General features: G+C 36.4%; 1 protein-coding gene across 1 annotated transcript in view; it reads left to right on the top strand.

Annotated features, from left to right (window-relative positions):
- Positions 1-21,118, top strand: part of ABI3BP (ABI family member 3 binding protein) — a 171,029-nt gene that overhangs the window by 51,047 nt on the left and 98,864 nt on the right. Inside the window, 7 exon segments of the mRNA XM_075725367.1 lie at positions 2,988-3,049; positions 8,673-8,724; positions 9,815-9,877; positions 10,938-11,033; positions 14,232-14,309; positions 18,158-18,238; positions 19,559-19,633. Of these exon segments, the coding sequence (XP_075581482.1) occupies positions 2,988-3,049; positions 8,673-8,724; positions 9,815-9,877; positions 10,938-11,033; positions 14,232-14,309; positions 18,158-18,238; positions 19,559-19,633 (507 nt within the window).

The following is a 21,118-nucleotide window of genomic DNA, read 5'->3' as shown; positions in this document are numbered from 1 at the left end:
TAGGCAGCAGCAGAGTCTTCCTCCTCTTAAAGAGGGGAAGAGAGTACTTACAGGTATTGTCCAATTTCATTTATTTTCCTCAAGCATTTACATAAAGCTATTTCTGAGCATGATGTTGGTCAGAAGATGCTGCAAACTCCTATGCTCAGTATTTCTAGCTTGACATGAAATGTGAAGAATGGGAATTCTCATGAGAGCCTTATTCATATGAGATTTCCAGCTGAAATTTGATTTGGACCTCAGTTTCAAGTTGTATGGAAGTTGCACAGCTTGATATACTTTAGGATGAGGGAGGGGAGCAGTAGGGTGGTTTGTAACACTGCAAAAGTCCTCATACTCCCTAATAAAGAAATTTGCTGGCCTTGTCATAAATTAGAAAGCTGTAACTTTGAAGTACCTGCCCAGTGCCTGTAGAGTCATTTTAGCAGTCCAGAATAATGCCATCGTTATACCATGAGCTTAAAGTGGAGAATGGTGGTAGTCTTTTCCCATACCTGCCTCACAAAAAGAAACTCTGCTTCACAGCTCTAAAGAAGGCTTACTGAAGGGCTGGTTTTCCTACATTTTAAACATTTTAAAGTCATCTGTAGTGAGAGTGCTGAAATATATTTGAGCACTTAAAATAGGAGGGAATGAAGAGTGCATACTGTGTTCGAGACTGATTGAAATGTGCACTGGCATCACCAAATTTGCTCTTTATATATAATGTATTTCTAAATGCTGTTTCTTATGGACACTATACATTTTTAATAGGCCAGAAGAATCATTCCTGTAAGTTATGGAGACAGATTGAGTTGGATTGAAAGATACTTTCTTGCAAGAGTTCATATATCTATTTAGATGAGATTTTTTTTTCCTGGAATGTAGACTTGTATATTCAGTGGGTGCTTCTGCAGCAACTAAATCCAGGGAGCTTGCTATTACCCTGTTGTCGTGGTTTAGCCCCAGCCAGCAACTAAGCACCACGCAGCCGCTCGCTCACTCCCCCTACCCCGATGGGATGGGGGAGAGAATTGGAGGAGTAAGAGTGAGAAACACTCCTGGGTTGAGATAAGAACAGTTTAGTAATTGAAATAAAGTAAAATAGTAATAATAATAATAACAACAATATAATAATGATAATAATATACAAAGCAAGTGATGCACAATGCAATTGCTCACCACCCACCAACCGATACCCAGATGGTTCCTGAGCAGCAATCGCTGCTCCCCAGCCAACCCTCCCCAGTTTATATACTGAGCATGATGTCATATGGTATGGAATAGCCCTTTGGTCAGTTTGGGTCAGCTGTCCTGGCTGTGCCCCCTCCCAGTTTCTTGTGTACCTGGCAGAGCATGGGAAGCTGCAAAGTCCTTGACTAGCATAAGCAGTACTTAGCAACAACTAAAAACATCAGTGTGTTATCAACATTCTTCTCCTACTAAATCCAAAACACGGCACTATGCCTGCTACTAGGAAGAAAATTAACTCTATCCCAGCTGAAACCAGGACACCTGTATGTCTACATTCTGGTCTATTCATAAAGCATCTTGTAATCAGAAAGTTGACAGCACCTTTCACTTTCAAGCCTTTCATATTGAGTGTGTAATAGGTAGACACCATCTGTCTGCATAGGAGTTTACCAATCAGCACAAAAGGCCACTTTTTTTTCTGTTTTAACTTACTGTCTTGTAGCAACTCAAGGTCTTTTCATATATTAAGAAGCATCTCGATCTAAACCAAACATCCTTCACTGTAAATTTTCTTTCCTCACTGAAGAATACATAAATGACCATAAACTGAAATTCCTGTTGCATGTTCTTGTATTTGTTGAATCCACAGGCCAAATTTTTGTTATATAGTAAACATCCTGGGCAGAGTTGGGAGGAGAATCTGTTTTTAATTCCTGATTTGAGAAAGACATAAAAGGCACGGCAAATGTTCAACACTTATTTAACCAAAATTTATCAAAAGAGATGAAAGTAGATTATTTCCGACCATGGTAACATGGTTTTCTCATGATGTCAGTGTGAAACTTTTGTCAGTTTTCCCTTGTCTTTAGGCCAATAGTATGTCCTGTTCCCGAGAAGTATCAAGCACTTTGAAGATTTTTTTTCAGGATAGTGCGTCAACTTAAATGTCTCTCAATTCATATTTATTTATAGTTGAAGTTTTTTCTATTGCTTATCTGTTTTGGATGGAATTGTGAAGAAATATGATAACATTTAACTTGATTCTTGTTTACACACCTGTCGACGCAAAGGGAGCAGAAAAGTGTAAAGGTGCAAGATGTAGACAAAGTTTGAAGCATCGTGCTAGAATATAAGAGGTGCTGGGAGGGACTGTTTCTCCTCTGTACTTAACAGCTGTTTCAGAAGAAGCTTCTAATACTAAAGAGGCTAAAAGGAAAAACCTAAGAGAAAAATTTCAGAGATTAAATCCGCAGGTTACTTTGTTCATATGTTGAGATAGAGGAAACCATGTCGGACCTAAAGAGAAGTGATATGCCTGCTCTGTATTGCTAGTGCTAAATATGTATTTCTTTTAGAAGAGAGCACTTAAAAGCAAGACTAACTATTGGAGACCTTAAAAGATGCTGCTTTTAGCCAGTCTTAGTACCAGCCTGACAGACGGGATGCAGAAATTCCTCTTTCAAGTTTCTTCATTGCTTATTAGTGTTGTGGTTGTATTAATTTTATTAAAGAGTCCTCTTAGGCACCTCTGACTTCTCCTAAGTAAGTCCCAAAGACCACTTCAGCTCTCTTACCCCCTGTTGTAGAACAAGAATATATTTCATTTCCTCTCTATCAAAATGTGAAGAGGCGGCTTTGCAGATGAATTAATTCATCTGGAGAAACAGGAACAAACAAAACTGTTACATGCTGTGTTTGTAATTAAGTCTCCTGACTCTCTTAGCTGTTGAAAAAGGTGAATTAACTTGGTTTGTTTTGATTTGGACAAAACAAAAAGTAATTCTGTGTATTTATTTCTCTTTCTGTCAATTCAGATAAAAAAGTAAACGGACAACTCCAGAATATGTACAAGCTAGTACCTAATTCCCAAACACAGGTATGCAAAACAGTCTTTTTTTAATACCAGATTTGTATTTTATATGGTCAAATTTTTGCTTCTCTGTTAAAGTGAGAAAGACATTATGGCCACAAATTGCCAAAATAAAAAATCTGTTAAATCTAAGACTAGATAACTGTATGGAGAAGTGTCTATATGTGTGGATTGATAAAATGATTGAGAACTGTATCTGAGATGATGTATCTGAGTGTGGCTGTACTCCATTTCAGCGTGCCTTCTCTCATTTTGGGGGGAATCTATGGAGAGGTTTCTCTAAATGGTTGCAATCCAGGAGAAGCAGTTTTGCAGTTTCTGATAAACATAGCAGGCCAGCTGTGCAAGTTTTGTGTATGTATGTCACTGCCACAAGAGGACTGATACACATGAGTGGTGACTGGATTTTAGTGCTTTCTTGTGTCTTCAATTAGATGTGTTGATTGTTTGATATTGTATTTTTCCTGAAATGAAGGTTTGAAAAAGGGAGAAACTAAAATGACAACAAAATATAATCAGCAGAGTGTTCCAGGCAGGCACTGAAATTGCACTGTATTTGGCAGCTTGTTGGTCTGGTTTAACAATGAATTGTTGTTCTTCAATGACAAAACTTGGCATTTCTGAATTCATACTCAAACAAATGATTGCATTTCCCCAAAAGTGTATGTTGTTTACAATTTGGATATTTTTAATACTCAAACGATTGTGACTAGATAACTGTATGGAGAAGCGTTTATATGTGTGGATTGATAAAATGATTGAGAATTGTATCAGAGATGATTACATCTACTGATTCCAGTTTAACAAAGATGAAGCTGATGGTTTCCGTGTGTGGACTCTAAACATTAAAACTTGCTTATTCCTCTGTATTAGTCAGGTTTGTCAACCTGTGGTATTTGTTGGTGGTCAGTTCATTTTGTGGTAAGGTAGTGCTGTTATTTTATAGAGTAATCTTGTGTATACTGAGGTCTTCTAAAATTATTGGTCATCCCATTGAATTCACTGATAGTTCTCATAGGTGGGGCAAGTGTTTGCAGAACCAGAGGAAGCTGGAAAGGGCAATTTAATTTGCTTATCAAGATCGCTAGGCAGTTCATTAAATCCTTGCAGGTGGCAAGGTAGAATTTTAAGTGTTTCATCAAAGCATTTGAAGATTTTTTAAAAATAAATCAATATCAATATTTTTTTTTTTTTTTCTCATCTGGCATTTGCTGTAACAGCTATCAAGCAAGCATGAGTGGTTTCATACATTCGTGGATTCACGTACACAGATACTTATTGCTTCCAAGAGCTGAAGCAGAAATGAAGGATCTGTAGATTGAATCTGTTAGTAGACTAGTTTTAATACAGTGAAAAATAGACATTTTCTTCATAACTCTTGAGCTTTACCTCTTCTTCTATGAGATTAAATTGGTTTCTTCATATTTCTTTCCTTTAATTTTTCATTAAATTGCAAGTTTCAGCAGCTAATATTCTGGGTTTTTTTTTTTGTTCTGTTTTGTTTACCAGGTACTATCCATGAGGTGGACTATGGGATAACTTCCCAAGAAAAGTTGTAGAAATCCTTGTTACTTCAGATAATTTAAAGGGTTGACTCATGAGTAATTATTATAAGGGAATAATCTATCCTTCACAATTCTCTTCTTTCTCTGATTTTCCAAGTGTTCTCATGGTAGGAAATGGTCATGTATGGTTTCTCATTGTTCATTCTTCATGTTGTACAATATTGTAAATGGTCTGTAATTATCAGACCTGGAATTCCTTCAGGAATCAAACCACAGTCCATTACATAGATTTTCTTGTAGGAGTAATTAGGTATTCATGTAAGACAGTAATACTTTAATTATAGCATTACATACAGAGTTAGAGCAGTGTAATGCTTAGGATACTAAAGAAGAATAGATTTAGACTAGATACAAGGAAGAAATTTTTTACAATGAGGGTGGTGAAGCACTGGAACAGGTTGCCCAGAGGGGTAGTGGAGGCCCCATCCCTAGAAACATTCAAGGTCAGGTTGGATGGGGCTCTGAGCAACCTGATGTAGTTAAAGCTGTCCCTGCTCACTGCAGGGGGGTTGGGCTAGATGACCTCTAAAGGTCTCTTCGAACCCAAAGCATTCTATGATTTTATGATACTGGAAACATAGTCATGTCTCACTTTCAGGAGACAATATTTTATCTGTGAGTAATATGAAGCCAGTTGATTAGATACTCAGGAAGGTGCTCATCTCATTATGTTGTTGATGAAATCAACTTTACTCTTCTTCCCATTGGTCTCATAAGCATCTTTAAAGTTACACGTGACAGCCCAAGACAAGGTAATTCATTCTGGCATCTGGAGTGCAAGCTGAGTTCCTTTCTTCCTCTTAGCAAACCCTGACTCTGTTATGCTGCTTCTGTGGAAGTCGGAATTCTATTTATGCAAGCGAAGTCCTGAGAAAATGAGGTAAAACAGTTTTCCAAATATTAGCACAGCTTAAGCATGAAAGGAGGACTGGAGCCAACATCTAGTCTTTTTAGTCAGCTTCACAGGGCTTGGCTCCAGAGCAGTACTGCTTTATCACCCTCCACAGAAATATAATGAAAACATTCCGTAGATGATTCTATGATTATTCTAAAAATTCTCTTACCATTCTCACTTTAGTGGTGCAAAAAGCCATAAAACTGAGTCTGGGAAGCAGATGGTGGCCAGCTCTTAAGTTTACATTATTACTTCAGTTTCCACAGTATTAGGTGGGGTATGTTTCCGTGGTGCAATCGCATCATCAGTGCAAAGCCAGAATGAGTGTTATTTAGGCCAAGCTTTGTTTGTGCCTTATTTTGCTCCAAAGACACAACTGGCTCATATCATCAAGGTTCTAACTCTTCTCTGTAATGAGACATTTTTAAAGGCTGTTTATTAAAACAACATTACCAATCCATCTAGTCATTCTGCCCTTTCAACATCAGTCACATACTAGCTTGTGTTTCTTTTGGCAGGTTCATCCTTTAAGTTTGACTAAGTTCCTGGGGCTGTGTGAGCTACAACTAATGAGATGGGAAGAAAAGGAGAGCTCTAGGGATGGTCATTCTTTTTCCATTCATAAACAATGGGTGGTGGTAGGGTGGAGATGACGCAGTAGAAATTTATTTCCTCTTCTGTCCGATTAGGTTCCTGTAATTTCATGCTGTCAGTCTGAAAGGTGGGGTCCTCCTTGATTTTTTCCAGCCAAAAAACAGGACTCAGCTTCTATCATTTGTTAAACTCTGCAGGAAAACATGCCTGCTCTTCCAAAACTTATTCAATCCAGGTTGACTGTAATGCTTCCTTGAGGAGTCTCTTACATGTATGCCAGTTATTTGCAGGTTTTTTTTGAGTATTGGAACATAAGAGAGGCAGAAGGAACAAGTGTCTCTTAAAAGTAATGTTGCCATACATCGTTTGACAGAATGTCTGAGAACCGCAGTCCTTTATGCAATATGCCATAAGTATATGGTCAGAAGTTAAGATGCCTGACTTATGGTGTAACTTACATCTCTAATTTTCCTCTGAAATTAAGAAATACTTCATTTGCCATCTTCCTTTATTCATGGAGATGCCATGGTCATTTTAATAACTAATGTTCCTCATACCTATATGCTTTTTATTCTCTGTCTGGAAAATACAGCTAACAGTGCCATTCCTACAGATGATATGCTGATGTTTCTGAAATAGTTTGTCCAAGTAGTAAATTTTACTAGAAATAGAAATATCTAAGGCAGTCACTTTTTGGAGACTGAGAAGAGAGGATTGACAGCAGGCTGGTAGATTTCAAGTGCAGCCCTTGCAGATTTGTGCAGGTGAGCGGTGTAATTACAGCAGCCATGGAACATGGATTTCATGTCAATGACGTGGTTTTGAGAGAAACTAAATTTTGAATGTATTTTAATGTATTTAACATTTTCATATTGCTGTCATTAGAGTCATCCATTATTATTCAACAAAGAAAGGATGCTCTTGTCAATATGAGAACCTTTTACTAGTAAAAGGACTGATAATAATTACGATTAGAAGTTCTGCACTGGAGTTACATGAGTGCTCACGACAACTTGAGAGCTGTTTATTTGATTGTAGGGCTCCTGATGAGAAATGCAATAATATGAACACCTGCTTCTGATAAATGCATTTCATCCCTCTTGTTAGTCACATGAATAGCAGGGTTACTTCAAAAGCTGATCATCTGCACCACAATTTTTTCACTAGAAGGCACAATAGAAATGTAAACCTTATTAATAATAAAGGAAAAATAGTAAGCAATAAAAAAGGAAGATTATTTTGTATCCTTCATTAATGAAAATGATTGAAACCTCTACTTAATTTCAAACCATGTTCGTGCCAATGCAAAACTGTTATTAGGAAGCAGAAAGTAATGGCTTTCATAGAATAAGCAGCTTCCATCCATTTCCCTGAGGAAAGGGCTGTCTGTCTTGTTGAGATTTGCCTTCTTCCAGCTTCTTAGACTTTGGTATGTGTACCCAACCATTGCTTTTAAAGCTTTTTTTTTAATATTTAGAATAGAGCAAAAATAGTTGTCCTTAGGTAAATAATTAAAGCTTTGTCATCAAATGTGGAACTTTCATGCAAGTGTTCTTTCACATGAAGTAGACCAGATGTCATGAAGTGCAAAATTAACATTAACTGATTCTGACTTTAGTGGTGTACGTTTAACACAGAGAGGTAATTGTTTGAGTTATTTTCTTTCTTGTAACTCAGATATAACTGGAAAAAAAGAAAACCCCACTTCTAATGAATTTAGCATTTTTGTATTACTGGTGTTACAGTCTACCTCCTCTCATCACCTGAGTGTATTATTAAGCTTTCAGAAGTTCTTCCTAGTACCCATGTGTGGTAGTGAATACTGATTTATAATCTTTGGGATCAGCTGTTTTCTTCCTTTCAATAAATGTGGGGTCCATTCGTGTGTTCCTTATTTTCATGGTATCAAAATGCTGGAAAAGATTCACACTTAGGCAAAAAGTAATCTGGGTCAAAGACAAGTGAACAGCAGAAAAGTCCAAGTATTTGGCATAAAAATGTGAGAAGAACATGGGTGGCTGGCCAATTATACTTTGGAAACAATTTCACCAAATAAAATCACTCTGAGTTAATCTACTTTAAGCAGACTGTGCACCTAAGAGTGCTGATAGTTTACAGAAGTAGACCTGGTTCCGGAATAGTTTGTGTTCTAAATATACTATTCCTGAGGATATAATTATATCCTGTGACCAAATTTGTAACTGCATATGTGTCAGATGTTCTGTTGTAGCTACATTTCAGCTTTTCTTAGCTTTCTGGACTACTCCCCAGTGAGTGCTCAAGACATTCTTAAAAGAAAAAAGGATTGGGGATTCCTAAGCTGTCAAATACTGTGTTTTTATGAAGCAAAACACCTCAAGCTGAAAAAAGGAGATCAAAATGCAGTATTACTATACTAGCCCATGGGAACTGAAACACTAGTGTAACCTTCAGTGACTAGGGCCAGAGCCATATCCAGTGTTAACTTGGTGCAGGCACAGTATTGGATTAGAGCCCTCTATTTTTGTTACTGAGAAAGTTCAATTACTATTATGGCAGTTATCCCAAGGCTTTTTTTTCCCCCCTCTTCTCTCAGCTTACACTGCGTGATAATAAGAAGTTGGTCCCTGTCACAATAATCAAACAAGGTAAATTTGTATTTTTTTTAACTGAATCTTGTGCTTTGCAAGAGTAACTTAAAATGAAAAAAGAAATTCTGTCTGATGTGAATGTCATGAAAGTTTCCTTTTAGAGTAGGTGGAACCTTACAAACTACTATATCCTTTAATTACAAATACTATTCAGCTGTTACCTATCTGTGTTAATAAAATGAGCTATTACATTGCATTATAAACAATGACTTAGTTGAGTCATTGAATGGATACCAATCAGTTCTGATTGCTGCTAGTATCCATTCTTTTTCTTTCAGCTGGATTGTCCAGGTATGTTGATCTCCAGCTATGCATAACTTGATAGTCAGACATGAAGGGTGGCAGTATGGATAAGATTCATGCTACCAAACTTTTTTACAGGTATCTTCAGCTAAGTCATTGATTTAGACTCCCTTCTTCTTTCCCTAGTCAGTGGAGAGAGATATCTACAGTAGACTTAAACATATTGCCCTTTAGAAGTGCCTGTTTCTCTCTAGTAGTGAGAAGTAGTATAGTAGTGTAATCTTTGAAAATTAACTGCTTAAAGAAAGCTGAAAGAAAATGAGCTGCAGATTAAAACTTGCTAACAAAAATTATAGTGTGAATAATTTTAAGTAACAAAAGCAAGCAAATTGTATTTGGAGGTAGTTCACAGTTCAGGGACAAGAAAACACTGGAGGGTGGTGTGAAAGCAAATTACAGTGATGACCATTAAAATATGACTGTACTGGCATTTACTTCACATGCCTCTTTTTTTAAGACTTGTGAATAGCAGGGTCAAGAGTTGGCCTGGAGCTGGCCCTATATTAACATAAGCATAGAATGTCATTTTTCACCAAGGATACAAAAGCCCTGACATGCTAGGGGAAAGAAGAGTTGCACAGTTAAGAGATCATGTAGAGGAAACACAGTTTGCAGTCTCTTAAACTGAATGCAAATACAGAAAAGATTAGGATGGTGTCCTCATCTCCAAGTGTGAAGTTGAGGGAAGGTTTTCAGACTGCTAAGACTTACCTCAGGTGTGGGTTTGTTTCTTGTTTTGGGTTTTCTTAAATGATTTTCTAATACCCCTGTGTTGTCTCCACAGTTATTCAAAATCGGACGCAGTCAAAAACTTCTGATAGTTCTTCTCTGCCAGGAGCAATATTAGGTGACTAGAAGATATTTTTACTATTTTTCCTCATCTTTGGCTGAAAATTAGAACTGTGTAGATACTTTTAATTTTCTTAATATTGATAGTTCTTTCCTTGCATATTAAAGGGTATTTTGCAGCTGGTTCAGACAGTATTTGTTATATTGGTGGTACAGATAGTTCAAGGATGATGTAGCCTAAGGGAAATAGAATCATTTTATTGTCCTAGTATTTAAAAGAAGATACTGTCACTGTTTAAGCCAAGAAGTTCCTTCATACTTCAAGCTCTGTGGCAAAGATCTTATTGTCAGGGGTTGTTCTTTTTGGTTTTTCAAGGTAGGATGATAACATACCATCTACAGACACAAACCTGTACTGGTATATTAGGCTATAGTGATGTATATTATAACCTTCCTTGCGATTAGAGTTTGATGTTAGATCTTGGGGCATAACTGTTTCCCTCAAGCCATCCAGTTTCATGCTTTCTGTTCTTGTTTGACCTATAAGAATAAACAATATTGGCTTAGAACATAAAAATAAGGAGAAGTCTATCATACAGTGCTTAGTGTGGTGAACTACTGGTCTGCCTGAAATAGATAGGAAAGGCTCACTGCATCATGCACCTTGTGACCAATTTATTCCTGGATTCAGGAAGTTGTTTAGTCCTCTATATATATGGAAATACTTTATATAACTATGTAACTTTGGCTTAGGTTTGCTTTGTGTGAGTTTTAATGTATTGATGTGAATCAGATACTAACCACGTTTGGTGTTGAGACTTCTTGGCCCACCAGACAGAATGTCCCAGCATTTGTGGTACTGCAGTACTCCAGCGTTGCATGGTCCAGTATTGAATTGATTTTGGTTCTGATTAATTGTGAAATGGTGGTAACAGTGAGCAGTGTAAAGGGGAAGTAGCACCAAATGGGAGTGATAATTGCTGACTAGAACTAACTAATTTCCCAGATACTCAGACTAAACTCCCAAGCATTCAGTAGTAGTTGCTCACATATTTCAGAGGGGAGACTGTGTATTTTTCATCTCTTCTGGAATTAATGGCGCACATCTTTCTGTGTAGTGCACCTTATTGTTCCAGGTCTCAATGAAACTCAGCAGAAGCTTCCTCCTCTCCTGACAATAGATGACATACCTCAAGCATCCAGGAAAAAACTGGGTAAGCAGAAATACAAGTTCATATTGTTTGTGAGCAGTATCAGAAGCATAGTGATGTGAGATCATGTATGCAAGCAGGAAAGTCCTTTCTTTTTTCCTCTCTTACCTTCTTTTTTTCTATTTGTTTAATTAATGATTAGCTTGGATTTATAAGGATTCATAGAAATTCACTTATTTTAAAACATCTGAACAGTTTTTTAAGGTATTTCACAGCCATTTAAAAGAATATGCAGTAGCTTTGATCCATAGAGGAAAGGGAAACCAGTCATGTTTATGGTCTTTAGGGGTTTTGTTTTGTTTTACAATGTAACTTTTTTTTTTCCATAGGTTATATATTTCAATATACGTCTACAAATGGAAATTTGTGTATCCGTTCGAAAGACCAGATTTTCAGTGAATTTTAATTATATGAGTTCTCGTTTGAGTATATGTGAGAAATTGTTTCACAAACAGATTCTTATTTATTATCTGCAACTAAATCCATGAAAAAATGGTAGCCAGAAATTAGAACATTTCAGTACAGGTTTCATGTGTATCTTGTGAATATGCCTGAAAGCTGCAGGAAAAAGATTAATTGAATCTTTTTTTAATATCTGTAAACTAGCATATAATCTGTGAATAGCATAATTGTGGGAACTCCAGCTGTCTTTAAAAACTTTAATAATGCCCCCAGTACATCTTGCACAGATCCCTTGAGTACAGGTCTGGAGCTGATGACTTGTGGCTTGGCTAGTCTTAATTTGAACTCCAAACAACTGGGTCAGACTTTTTTTCATTCTTATTTCTGCTTTGTTTAATTTACTCTGTCACTCCATTGCTGGCCATGACACATTCTCAGACTGGCTTGCTTTGCAGTGGTGTCGTGGTTTAGCCCCAGCCAGCAACTAAGCACCACACAGCTGCTCGCTCACTCCCCCTGCCCAGGTGGGATGGGGGAGAGAATTGGAGGAGTAAGAGTGAGAAACACTCCTGGGTTGAGATAAGAACAGTTTAGTAATTGAAATAAAGTAAAATAGTAATGATAATAATAACAATATAATAATGATAATAATAATATACAAAGCAAGTGATGCACAATGCAATTGCTCACCACCTGCTGACCGATACCCAGACAGTTCCCGAGCAGTGATCGCTGCTCCCTGGCCAACTCCCCCAGTTTATATACTGAGCATGACGTCATATGGTATGGAATAGCCCTTTGGGCAGTTTGGATCAACTATTCTGGCTGTGCACCCTCCCAGTTTCTTGTGTACCTGGCAGAGCATGGGAAGCTGAAAAATCCTTGACTAGCATAAGCAGTACTTAGCAACAACTAAACCATCAGTATGTTATCAGCATTCTTCTACTAAATCCAAAGCACAGCACTATGCCAGCTGCTAGGAAGAAAATTAACTCTATCCCAGCCGAAACCAGGGCAAGTGGGAAAACAGCAGTGCTTGTTCCTGTTAAGATATTGTGCACATGTAAGGGTAGAGCTACACAGTAGAATAATATTTGAATGTGTTTGCCTAAGAATATGTTTGAACTGAGGCTGAGTTCCTTAAAAATTAGAAACTGGAAGTATTTAACCAGCATTTGACAGACCAATATTGTTAGCATCATCAGTGACTACACATTGTTAACTTGATTACTAATATTGTCTTTGAACAGCAACCATAGAAAACAAAGTGTTTATCATTACTAGCTAACATGTATATGGTGTGCAGGTAACAAAGGTACCATTAAAACTTAGTAGACCATATTTTGACAAATCTGGTTTTCATACCCCTTACTTTAGGTAAACCATATTTTAAGACCTCCGATATTAGTTTTGGACTACAGTATATAGAACTTCTATATTTGTTTTCATTTTCTGCCAGTAAATTCATATCTTTCTGCAGGAAACCAATGTTGTGTTTTCAGATAGGTACAGTAGCGTGTGCAGTAAAAATGGCAGAATGTGACTATGAGCAAAAGATGGGGAAAAAGACAAAGGCAGCTTCAGTTGTCCTAGAGATGTCCGACTTCCTCAGTTGGTTGAGCGTAGAACTTGGACTTCTAAATTTAAATGCTTTGATATGTCTAAGATAGCTGGTGTGATGCCAGTTTGGAACCACTTTTTATTCATAGATTACACAACCATCTTTGTGAAAATAACCAGTGCAGACAAGTGATGTTTTGTTCTGTTCTGTTTACTATGTGTTCCTTACCAGAGAACATGAAGTACATGGGTGTACACACAAGGGACTACAGGGAAGAGTCATTGCTTGGAGAGCAAAAATACTCTGAGAAATAATTTAAATGTATAAAATAATTGACAGAAAGACATATGGTCCAAATCTGTACAGATATGCTTCACTGATGCCTGAGAATGATGTATGTCTACAATAAAATGCAATAAGTCTTATGCTGTGTGTAAAGTTATGACTAATTATGATTTGCTGACATACTGCAACTGTTCTAATTCTGTACTATTTAGAAAAGCCAAAATAATGCATCACAGAACATCACATTTATTGAATATCCAAAATATTTTTTTTCTGTTTACTTAGTCAAAAACTTACTAGTTTGTTTTTTTTTTAGAAGAGTAGTAGTACAGAAAAAACACACAAAATATGTTGCCTTAGTCCTCAGTGGAAAGAAGCCAACAGGTGTATTATTCGAGTGAAAATGAATTCATTTTCCCTATATCCACTCCTGGAATATCTTTATATCTGTTGGAATAGAAGGCTACTGTCATACCACTGTAACTGTTAGAAGTAACGTAAAGGAAAATAAAGACATGACTAGTGTAACAATTCTGTTGTATTTGAAAATGTATTAGACTATTCTTGTATAATGCTTAGGACTATATTACATCTTTGAATTTTGAAGAACATTTTTGCTGTTAATGCTCAAATGCTAGACAAATGAAAACCACTGAAAACTATTTTGCACTGTGAAAGTAATGATTTGTAAGGCATTAAATTCCTTGCTGTAAATTTTATATTTAAAGAATCTTTTAATGAACAAAACAATACCAAAAATGCATGTATTTAACATAGCTAGATGCTTGTACTGATTGTGCAGTGGAAGTTCATTGATTCCTAAAGGTATTCAGCTTTCCACATTTGTCCATGTTGCTTTACTTTGGCAAATTGAAGTGGGACAGAAGTAAATCTGTAGTAGAACAGAGCAGATACAGCTTTGCAATTACTCTCTAATGTCTTTGTCCCTTTAGCTAAGAATGAAAGTCGAGTATGGCCTGCTGAATCAAAAACACCAGAAGTTCAAGAGATCTCTCCACAGTCCCTCCCAGGTAATGAAAATTCTATTTTTAGAATCTCTGTGGAATATCTTTGCCAAATATATACACTAAAATTAAATCCGTCTTTGTGTTGCTTAATCTGCAGCTAAAGGCAGTAGTTGGAAAACAGGAGGATAATGTGATAATGTCACTGAATTAGTAGTCATAAGTGGTACATGTGGATAAAAATCTGAATCAAATTTTGGAGAAAAGTTTCAGATGCTACAATTTTTAGGTTTATAAAACCACTTAGAATTAGAACCATATCTTTGTGGGGTGCTGGATACCTTGAAATTGCGAAAAATGGCAAAACAAGAGTTTTCTTGAACTTCTGACTTTCATGAAATGTATGAAGAAGAAAATTAGGGATAAGAGCATGATTGTGCAAAATGCATACATGAGATTAAGATGGAACAGTCACAGTAACAAACTCGATTTCAGAGGTGCAGAGGATGACAGCATGATGTTCCATTTAAGTTCAATTTTGAACACATTAATCTTGACCACAAGTCTCTGTGGACTTACTGGTGCTATTAAAGTAAATGGGAGCTGTTCACACACATGGGAAAGGAACATAGAATTTGATCCTAGACTCCTATTCAAGGTTATGTGTCTGTGAAACATATGTTAACTTGTATATTTAGAAGACTGAAGTTTTTTTATCATCTACTTGTGGCTGAAGAAATATCCCTTATTCCAAAGAGCATACTCAGTTGCTAATTTCTTAAACTGTTCAAAAACATGAAGTGTAATTTTAAAACTCTCAAGATTTACTGCCTTCATGTGCTTAGGAAACAAGTTAGTGTAACATAGACTACTTTATCAAGTCATATTACAAGTATAGCCCTATATTTTAACACTTGCAATCTGAAGGCAAAAAGATTGGAGAGAACTGAATTCTTCAGAATCAAATGATGAAGAGTGACTTTTCACCCACTTTATTGATGCACATTTCGGAATTGCTTAAGTAGACATACACCTCTCTTAATTTTCTGTAGCCTGGCTTTTATCCTATAACTGAGACTGAAGTCTTGATTCTGCTGTCACTAGAGACAATAGTTGGCTTCTACCAATTTTGCTGAAAGGGGAGAAAAGAGGCTTGAATGGTGGCAAGACTTTAAGATGAAAAAAGAATTTGAGGAAACAATACAGCAAAGGTTTGTTTTGGTTTAGTTTAGTCATATTGTGTGATCTTGCTGGCATTACTCTATTCCAACTATAAAACTTTGCCAAAGGGTGTGTTTTGTGATGTGACGTGGTTCAGTGACTCTTTTTGGTCTGTCAGCCAGGCATCCCATCATTTTCTTAATTTCAGACCTCCTCTCCCCTGGTATACACTTCCATGGAAAGACTGGTTAGTAAGCTCTTTCATGCTTTGTTTTTGCCAGGCTTGTTACAATATTTTCTACTTAGGATTAATTTATTCTTAACACAATAACACAAATTCATAATGCCTTTTTTTTCCCCCTTCAATCTTTAAAATGCTGTCTAATACACCTCAAATTACCACTACATTTTTTCTCTCGGTTGAATTAAGTGTGAGCCTTTTTATTAACTTCACAGGGAAATTGGAGCTAACCAACAGTTAGGAATATCAGCACATTTGTCTAGGACATGGAAGAACTAGTTTAAAAAAAAAAAAGCACAAGTTATTTCTTTATATAAGGGATTGTACCAGAAATTTATCAAAGTAGATTTCTGAAATAGAGAATAGGCTTGAAATGAAAAGTACCACCTGTGAACACAAACTAGGGTTAACGTTTAGTAGGAATAACTCCTTTGTTGACATGTTTCCCAAGTTCTGTTCCTCCTGTCCACCTTCTGGCCCCCTTAAGGCTTCCCCTTGTGCTCATGTGGGATATGAGAAGGAGTGAGATTACTGCTTCCATCAAAATATCTTAATTCCCGTTGTGGAGGAAGAGAGGAACATGAATGAAAGGATCAAGAGAAGTTAGAGGAAAAATAGTTTAAGAAATGTTGCCTAAATGCATTCTTGCTGTATTTGATGCTGTGATAGTAAAGTAATTTACCTTGCTTGGTTGTGTTAACCATTTACTTTGCAGCTACCATTGAACCAGCACATTAAGCCTAGTTTACCTGGTGCCCTGGAAAAGTCAGAGGCATTTCTCTCATTCTCTAATTTAGCTTTTAAAGGCTAAAGTTTCTGCTTCCTGTATCTTTTTTTTTTTTTTACAAAAATGTCTGCTGTTGTTTCACATCATCCCTACAATGTTCTGTGCAAAACAGAGGACAGCCTGGCTTCTTTTGTCCCAATTCTAGGCATGCTTTTTCTTGTTCAGCTTGCTGAGCTAACTTAGCTGACAAGGGACACCTTGTTTTGACAACCTCTAAAAAACCCAAAGCATAATGAGTTCTAAATTTCTGTAATTTCTGTATTTGCTTTTGGTGGTTTGGTTTTGGTTGGGTTTTTGGGTTTTTTGGGTTTGGTTTTTTTTCATGATTGCATTTCACCAATAATAAAATTTCTGGGTCTCTTATGGGTGAATTTTCTCCCACAAGCTTCATAGAGATAAATGGCTTTAACTTTTTGGTAGAACGAAATCCTCCTTCCACTGATGACAGTAGCACCACTGTAAGTGACTTAGAGCTGAATTGGGTCCTAATAAGGCAGCATCTGTGGAGATTCCAGCTTTTGTGGCACTGAAAAGCACCATACTCCAAAACAGAAAATAGAATAATGGTTGTAACTGTAGTAGCATCTATGTAACTATTTAGAATCTGGAAAACAGCATGGTTTCTTCGGGAAATGAAATAAGAGGCTTATAAACCTACATGATCTGTTCTTGCTTCAAGCATGCTCAGTAGATTGTGGAAAAAGCATGGAGAGCATGCTGGAAAAACGAAAGTAACTCTCTTCTATTGTATCTCAGAAAGTAAGTGATCTTTTATTAAACTGAATGAATACTAAAACTTAGTGCTGTATTGATGCTGATCACCAATATTAAAGACCTCCTCTAAATACCAACATGTGCTAAATACTGTGCAGTTTGCTCTGTGGAAGGAATTAACGCTCTTAGCACATTCAAGGCTGAGACCTTACCATCCTGTGTTCCATATCAATAGGCTTTGTCATTTTATAATCTGAGATTACCAGTTGTGTGTACTGTATGACTGATTAAACGCTATGGGACCTCCAACAAGATGGAAAGAAGTGATCTGGACTTACATACCATAGGAATTAAATGTTATGTGAAACAGCTGGAAGAGTATAATTATGCACTAGTTTATGAAAATATGGTCAGCAATTCAGTTTAGGTACCTTTAATGGCTGTTTCATAAAATGCCTATGCTTTATTCTGAAGATGTAAAACTAGAAGAATGAACAAAAGTCAAAAGCCTTTTATAATGTTTTGGAACAAAAGCCAAAAGTAATAATATAATATATTATTACTAGAAAAATGAAAAAGCTAAGGTATTATAGGTGAATCTTTATTCTTTTCCTGATAATTTTTATGTTAGAAGGGTTTAAAAAATTCCAGATAGCAGGGAAAATATTTGTAAATACACATTGTGATGTAATGGATCTTGTTTATAATGTATATCATAATGAATTTGGGAGGCTGTAATAGAAGTACAGTGTGAGCTTTTGATCTTATCTTTGTTTTGTGACGTGTATTTTCCTTTGCTTATGTAAAACTGCAACAAAATAAATCCAAAACATCATATAGACTTCACTACTGAAAACAAAAATAAATATTAATCATGATGGAGTCAAGCTTCTGCAGAAATTATTCTAATCAGGTGGCATAAAATGGTGGTATGAAAAGCAGCGGGGTTTGGGCAGTACATAAAGAAAAGCTCAGAGGGATTCTAAATTAAATAAAGCTTCTTTTTTCTAGCTCAGGCTGAGAAAAAACATGGACCTGAGGAACTTAAATCAACGCCTAAACCCGAATTGGTGCAAACTCAAAACATACTGGGTAACTAATTTTGCTGCTTTTTACCTTCTTTGTACCTTAAATGCTTTTTTCATCTCCAGCAGATCTTTTTTCTAGTACTTGCTGCATCCCCTTTGTATTGACTCCAGAGGAAGTCGTAATAAAAATTTCTGGTTCCCTTTGTGTTTCCAGCATTCACACATGAAATGTAAAGCAGGATGCCTCTAGCTCTGGCTGAACTGTGGCTGTTATACATATGATTATTGCTAGCATATTTGACTGGGTTATTCAATTTTATTTTTCAAAGTAATGCTTTCTGCCTATGTGACCTGCATGATTGACATCACGTAAAATTTCCATCAGTAAAATTAACCTCAGTGACAGAATTAACATAGTTACCTCCTTGATTTTCTTCTGATGACAGGTTCATCTAGGTAGCATCAACAGTGATGCAAAAGGAAAATTTTATATTGCACGTGGCATAATTGTATTTGTCCTGCAGGAAGAAAGAGCTCTGCTGATTTTTTCAGAGAGATGTCTTAGAATGGGAGACTTCTGATCTAAGTGGTAGTATTGTTAGTTTTGTGATTTGGGACAGCATCTACTTCTTGCATTCAGAATTCTGAATTCTCCAGTGTTGATTTTGTTGCATATATTTTAATCCCCAAACCCTGCAAAATTATGAACAAAAATTTGAGGGCTGGTTTGGGTTTTTTTTAAACTTTGATTAGCTTTTTCTAAAGCACAGTTGGCATATATACAGGATGATAAAGGAAAAGATCATCAGCATTTGCAGGGCTGAAATACAGATCTTCCCATGAAGAGGACTGCTAATGCTTCTCAATAAACATATTTTTACATAAGCCTATTGATTCATGTTAATGACACACTCTTCTGTCTTTTTTCATTTACAGTTGCAAGCAGATTTCCAGAATTTACTGAAGCTAAACCATCAGTCAATCTAATTTTCATTCTAACTGTTAATCAGTTTTTTTAAGCATAATCAACCTTGCTTGTTTTTTGCCATGCTTTTAAAGATTAAAATATGAAATTTTATCAAGATGGGTCACTGCTTAATTTCAAACTAGGTGGTCAAAGTTACTGATGCATGTTCATTATCAAATTCCTGTGTTTGATGGATCTTTATATTATGATTAGGGAAAACGTGATTTCATTCATATTCCACACACCTTTTAAAGTGACAAAGTTATGTGGTTTTTTTCTAGGTTGGAGCTACTTTTTTTTTTGTTGTTGTTAAATAACATTGGTTTCAGGAGTGGTTTATAAGCCAAAATATAGTTCCATACTGTGTCTTGTAATATTCTTAATCAAGTAAAGCCCTGATTATTTCTTTTATCATAGCTTCTAATGAAATACAGCCACTTCCTTCTGGATCAAGAATCTCTGATGCTCCAAAAAGCCCATTGACAGAACTTGGTAATTACTTTCTTTGTAAATTTGAGTAAACTTCAGTGGAAGATTATTTTTTTGTTGTTTTGTGGCTGGTAGGTTTTAATGCTTCAGCTGCAATAATATCATTCTCTATGTAAAATATGGTAACCGTTAGCTTTTTCTTCACAAAATTTGCAAATTTCTTCTTTCATTCTGTTGTGGTTTAACCCCAGCCAGCAACTAAGTACCACACAGCTGCTTGCTCACTCCCCCGTGATGGGAAGGGGGAGGGAATCAGAAGAGAAAAAGTGAGAAAACTCATGGGTTGAGATAAAGACAGTTTAATAGGTAAAGCAAAATCCATGCACACAAGCAAAGCAAAACAAGGAATTAATTCACTACTTCCCATGGGCAGGCAGGTGTTCAGCCATCTCCAGGAAATCAGGGTTCCGTCATGCATGACGGTGACTTGGGAAGACAAAACACCATAACTCTGATTGGGTCCCCCTTTCTTTCTTCTTCCCCCAGCTTTATATGCTGACCATGACGTCATATGGTATGGAATATCCCTTTGGTCAGCTGGGGTCAGCTGTCCCAGCTGTGTCCCCTCCTGACTTCTTGTGCACCCCCCACCTACTCGCTGATGGGGTGGGGTGGGAAGCAGAAAAGGCCTTGACTCTGTGTAAGCACTGCTCAGCAGTAACCAGAACATCCCTGTATTATCAATACTGTTTTCAGCACAAATCCAAAAGAGAGCCCCATACTAGCTACCATGAAGAAAATTAACTACCCCAGCCAAAACCAGCACACATTCGGAGTCTGGTTTTCCTTTATTGTAGTGACAGGATGCTCCAAATTAGTGCTTCATTTTAAAAAACAAACAAACAAAACTCATGAGGATATATGGGCTAACTTTTATATATAGAATGCTGATGGCAATTTATGCTTAGCTAAAATCTGTACTCTTAGTTTTGTAATTTTCTTGGAAGTATCCCAGAAGTTTGAGACTGATCATATTTCAGAGTTGGACTGCTGTTCCAGCCAACATCAGTTCTTTGGGTTTTCATGTAGTTTACCAAATACTTGTATATTTGGTAAAATCGTGCCATAATTTGTAGATGTTGATGCGGTTTACATATTCAAAAGTGTTTGCTTACTTCCAAATTCGTTAGTTTTTTGGTGATGAACTTCAGGATGCTTTGGAAAGGCCTGATATTTGAGAAAGTATGGCACTGCTCACATTTTCAAAATAGTTTTACCTGTTAGGGTCAAAATGTTATGGTCAAAATCTTCTAGGCAAAGAGGAAACACACCTTTTCTTTCTTTTTTTAAAAAGTTATGTTATATATATATACACACACAGTTACATATATGTATATATGTATAGACATGTATTTACATAAATGTATATGCATATAAAGCCAAGAATTTATTGTTAGTGTAGTAGGAACCTTAACAGTCTATCTAATTCAAGAATCATCATTAGTCTAGATCTCTTACAGTAAAATAAAGACTATTAATGCAGATAGA

This window comes from Pelecanus crispus, chromosome 1, assembly GCF_030463565.1.
Source record: "Pelecanus crispus isolate bPelCri1 chromosome 1, bPelCri1.pri, whole genome shotgun sequence".
Taxonomy (NCBI): Eukaryota; Metazoa; Chordata; class Aves; order Pelecaniformes; family Pelecanidae; genus Pelecanus; species Pelecanus crispus.
Note: the sequence above shows the minus strand (reverse complement) of the source record. Positions and strands in the feature narration are given on the sequence as shown.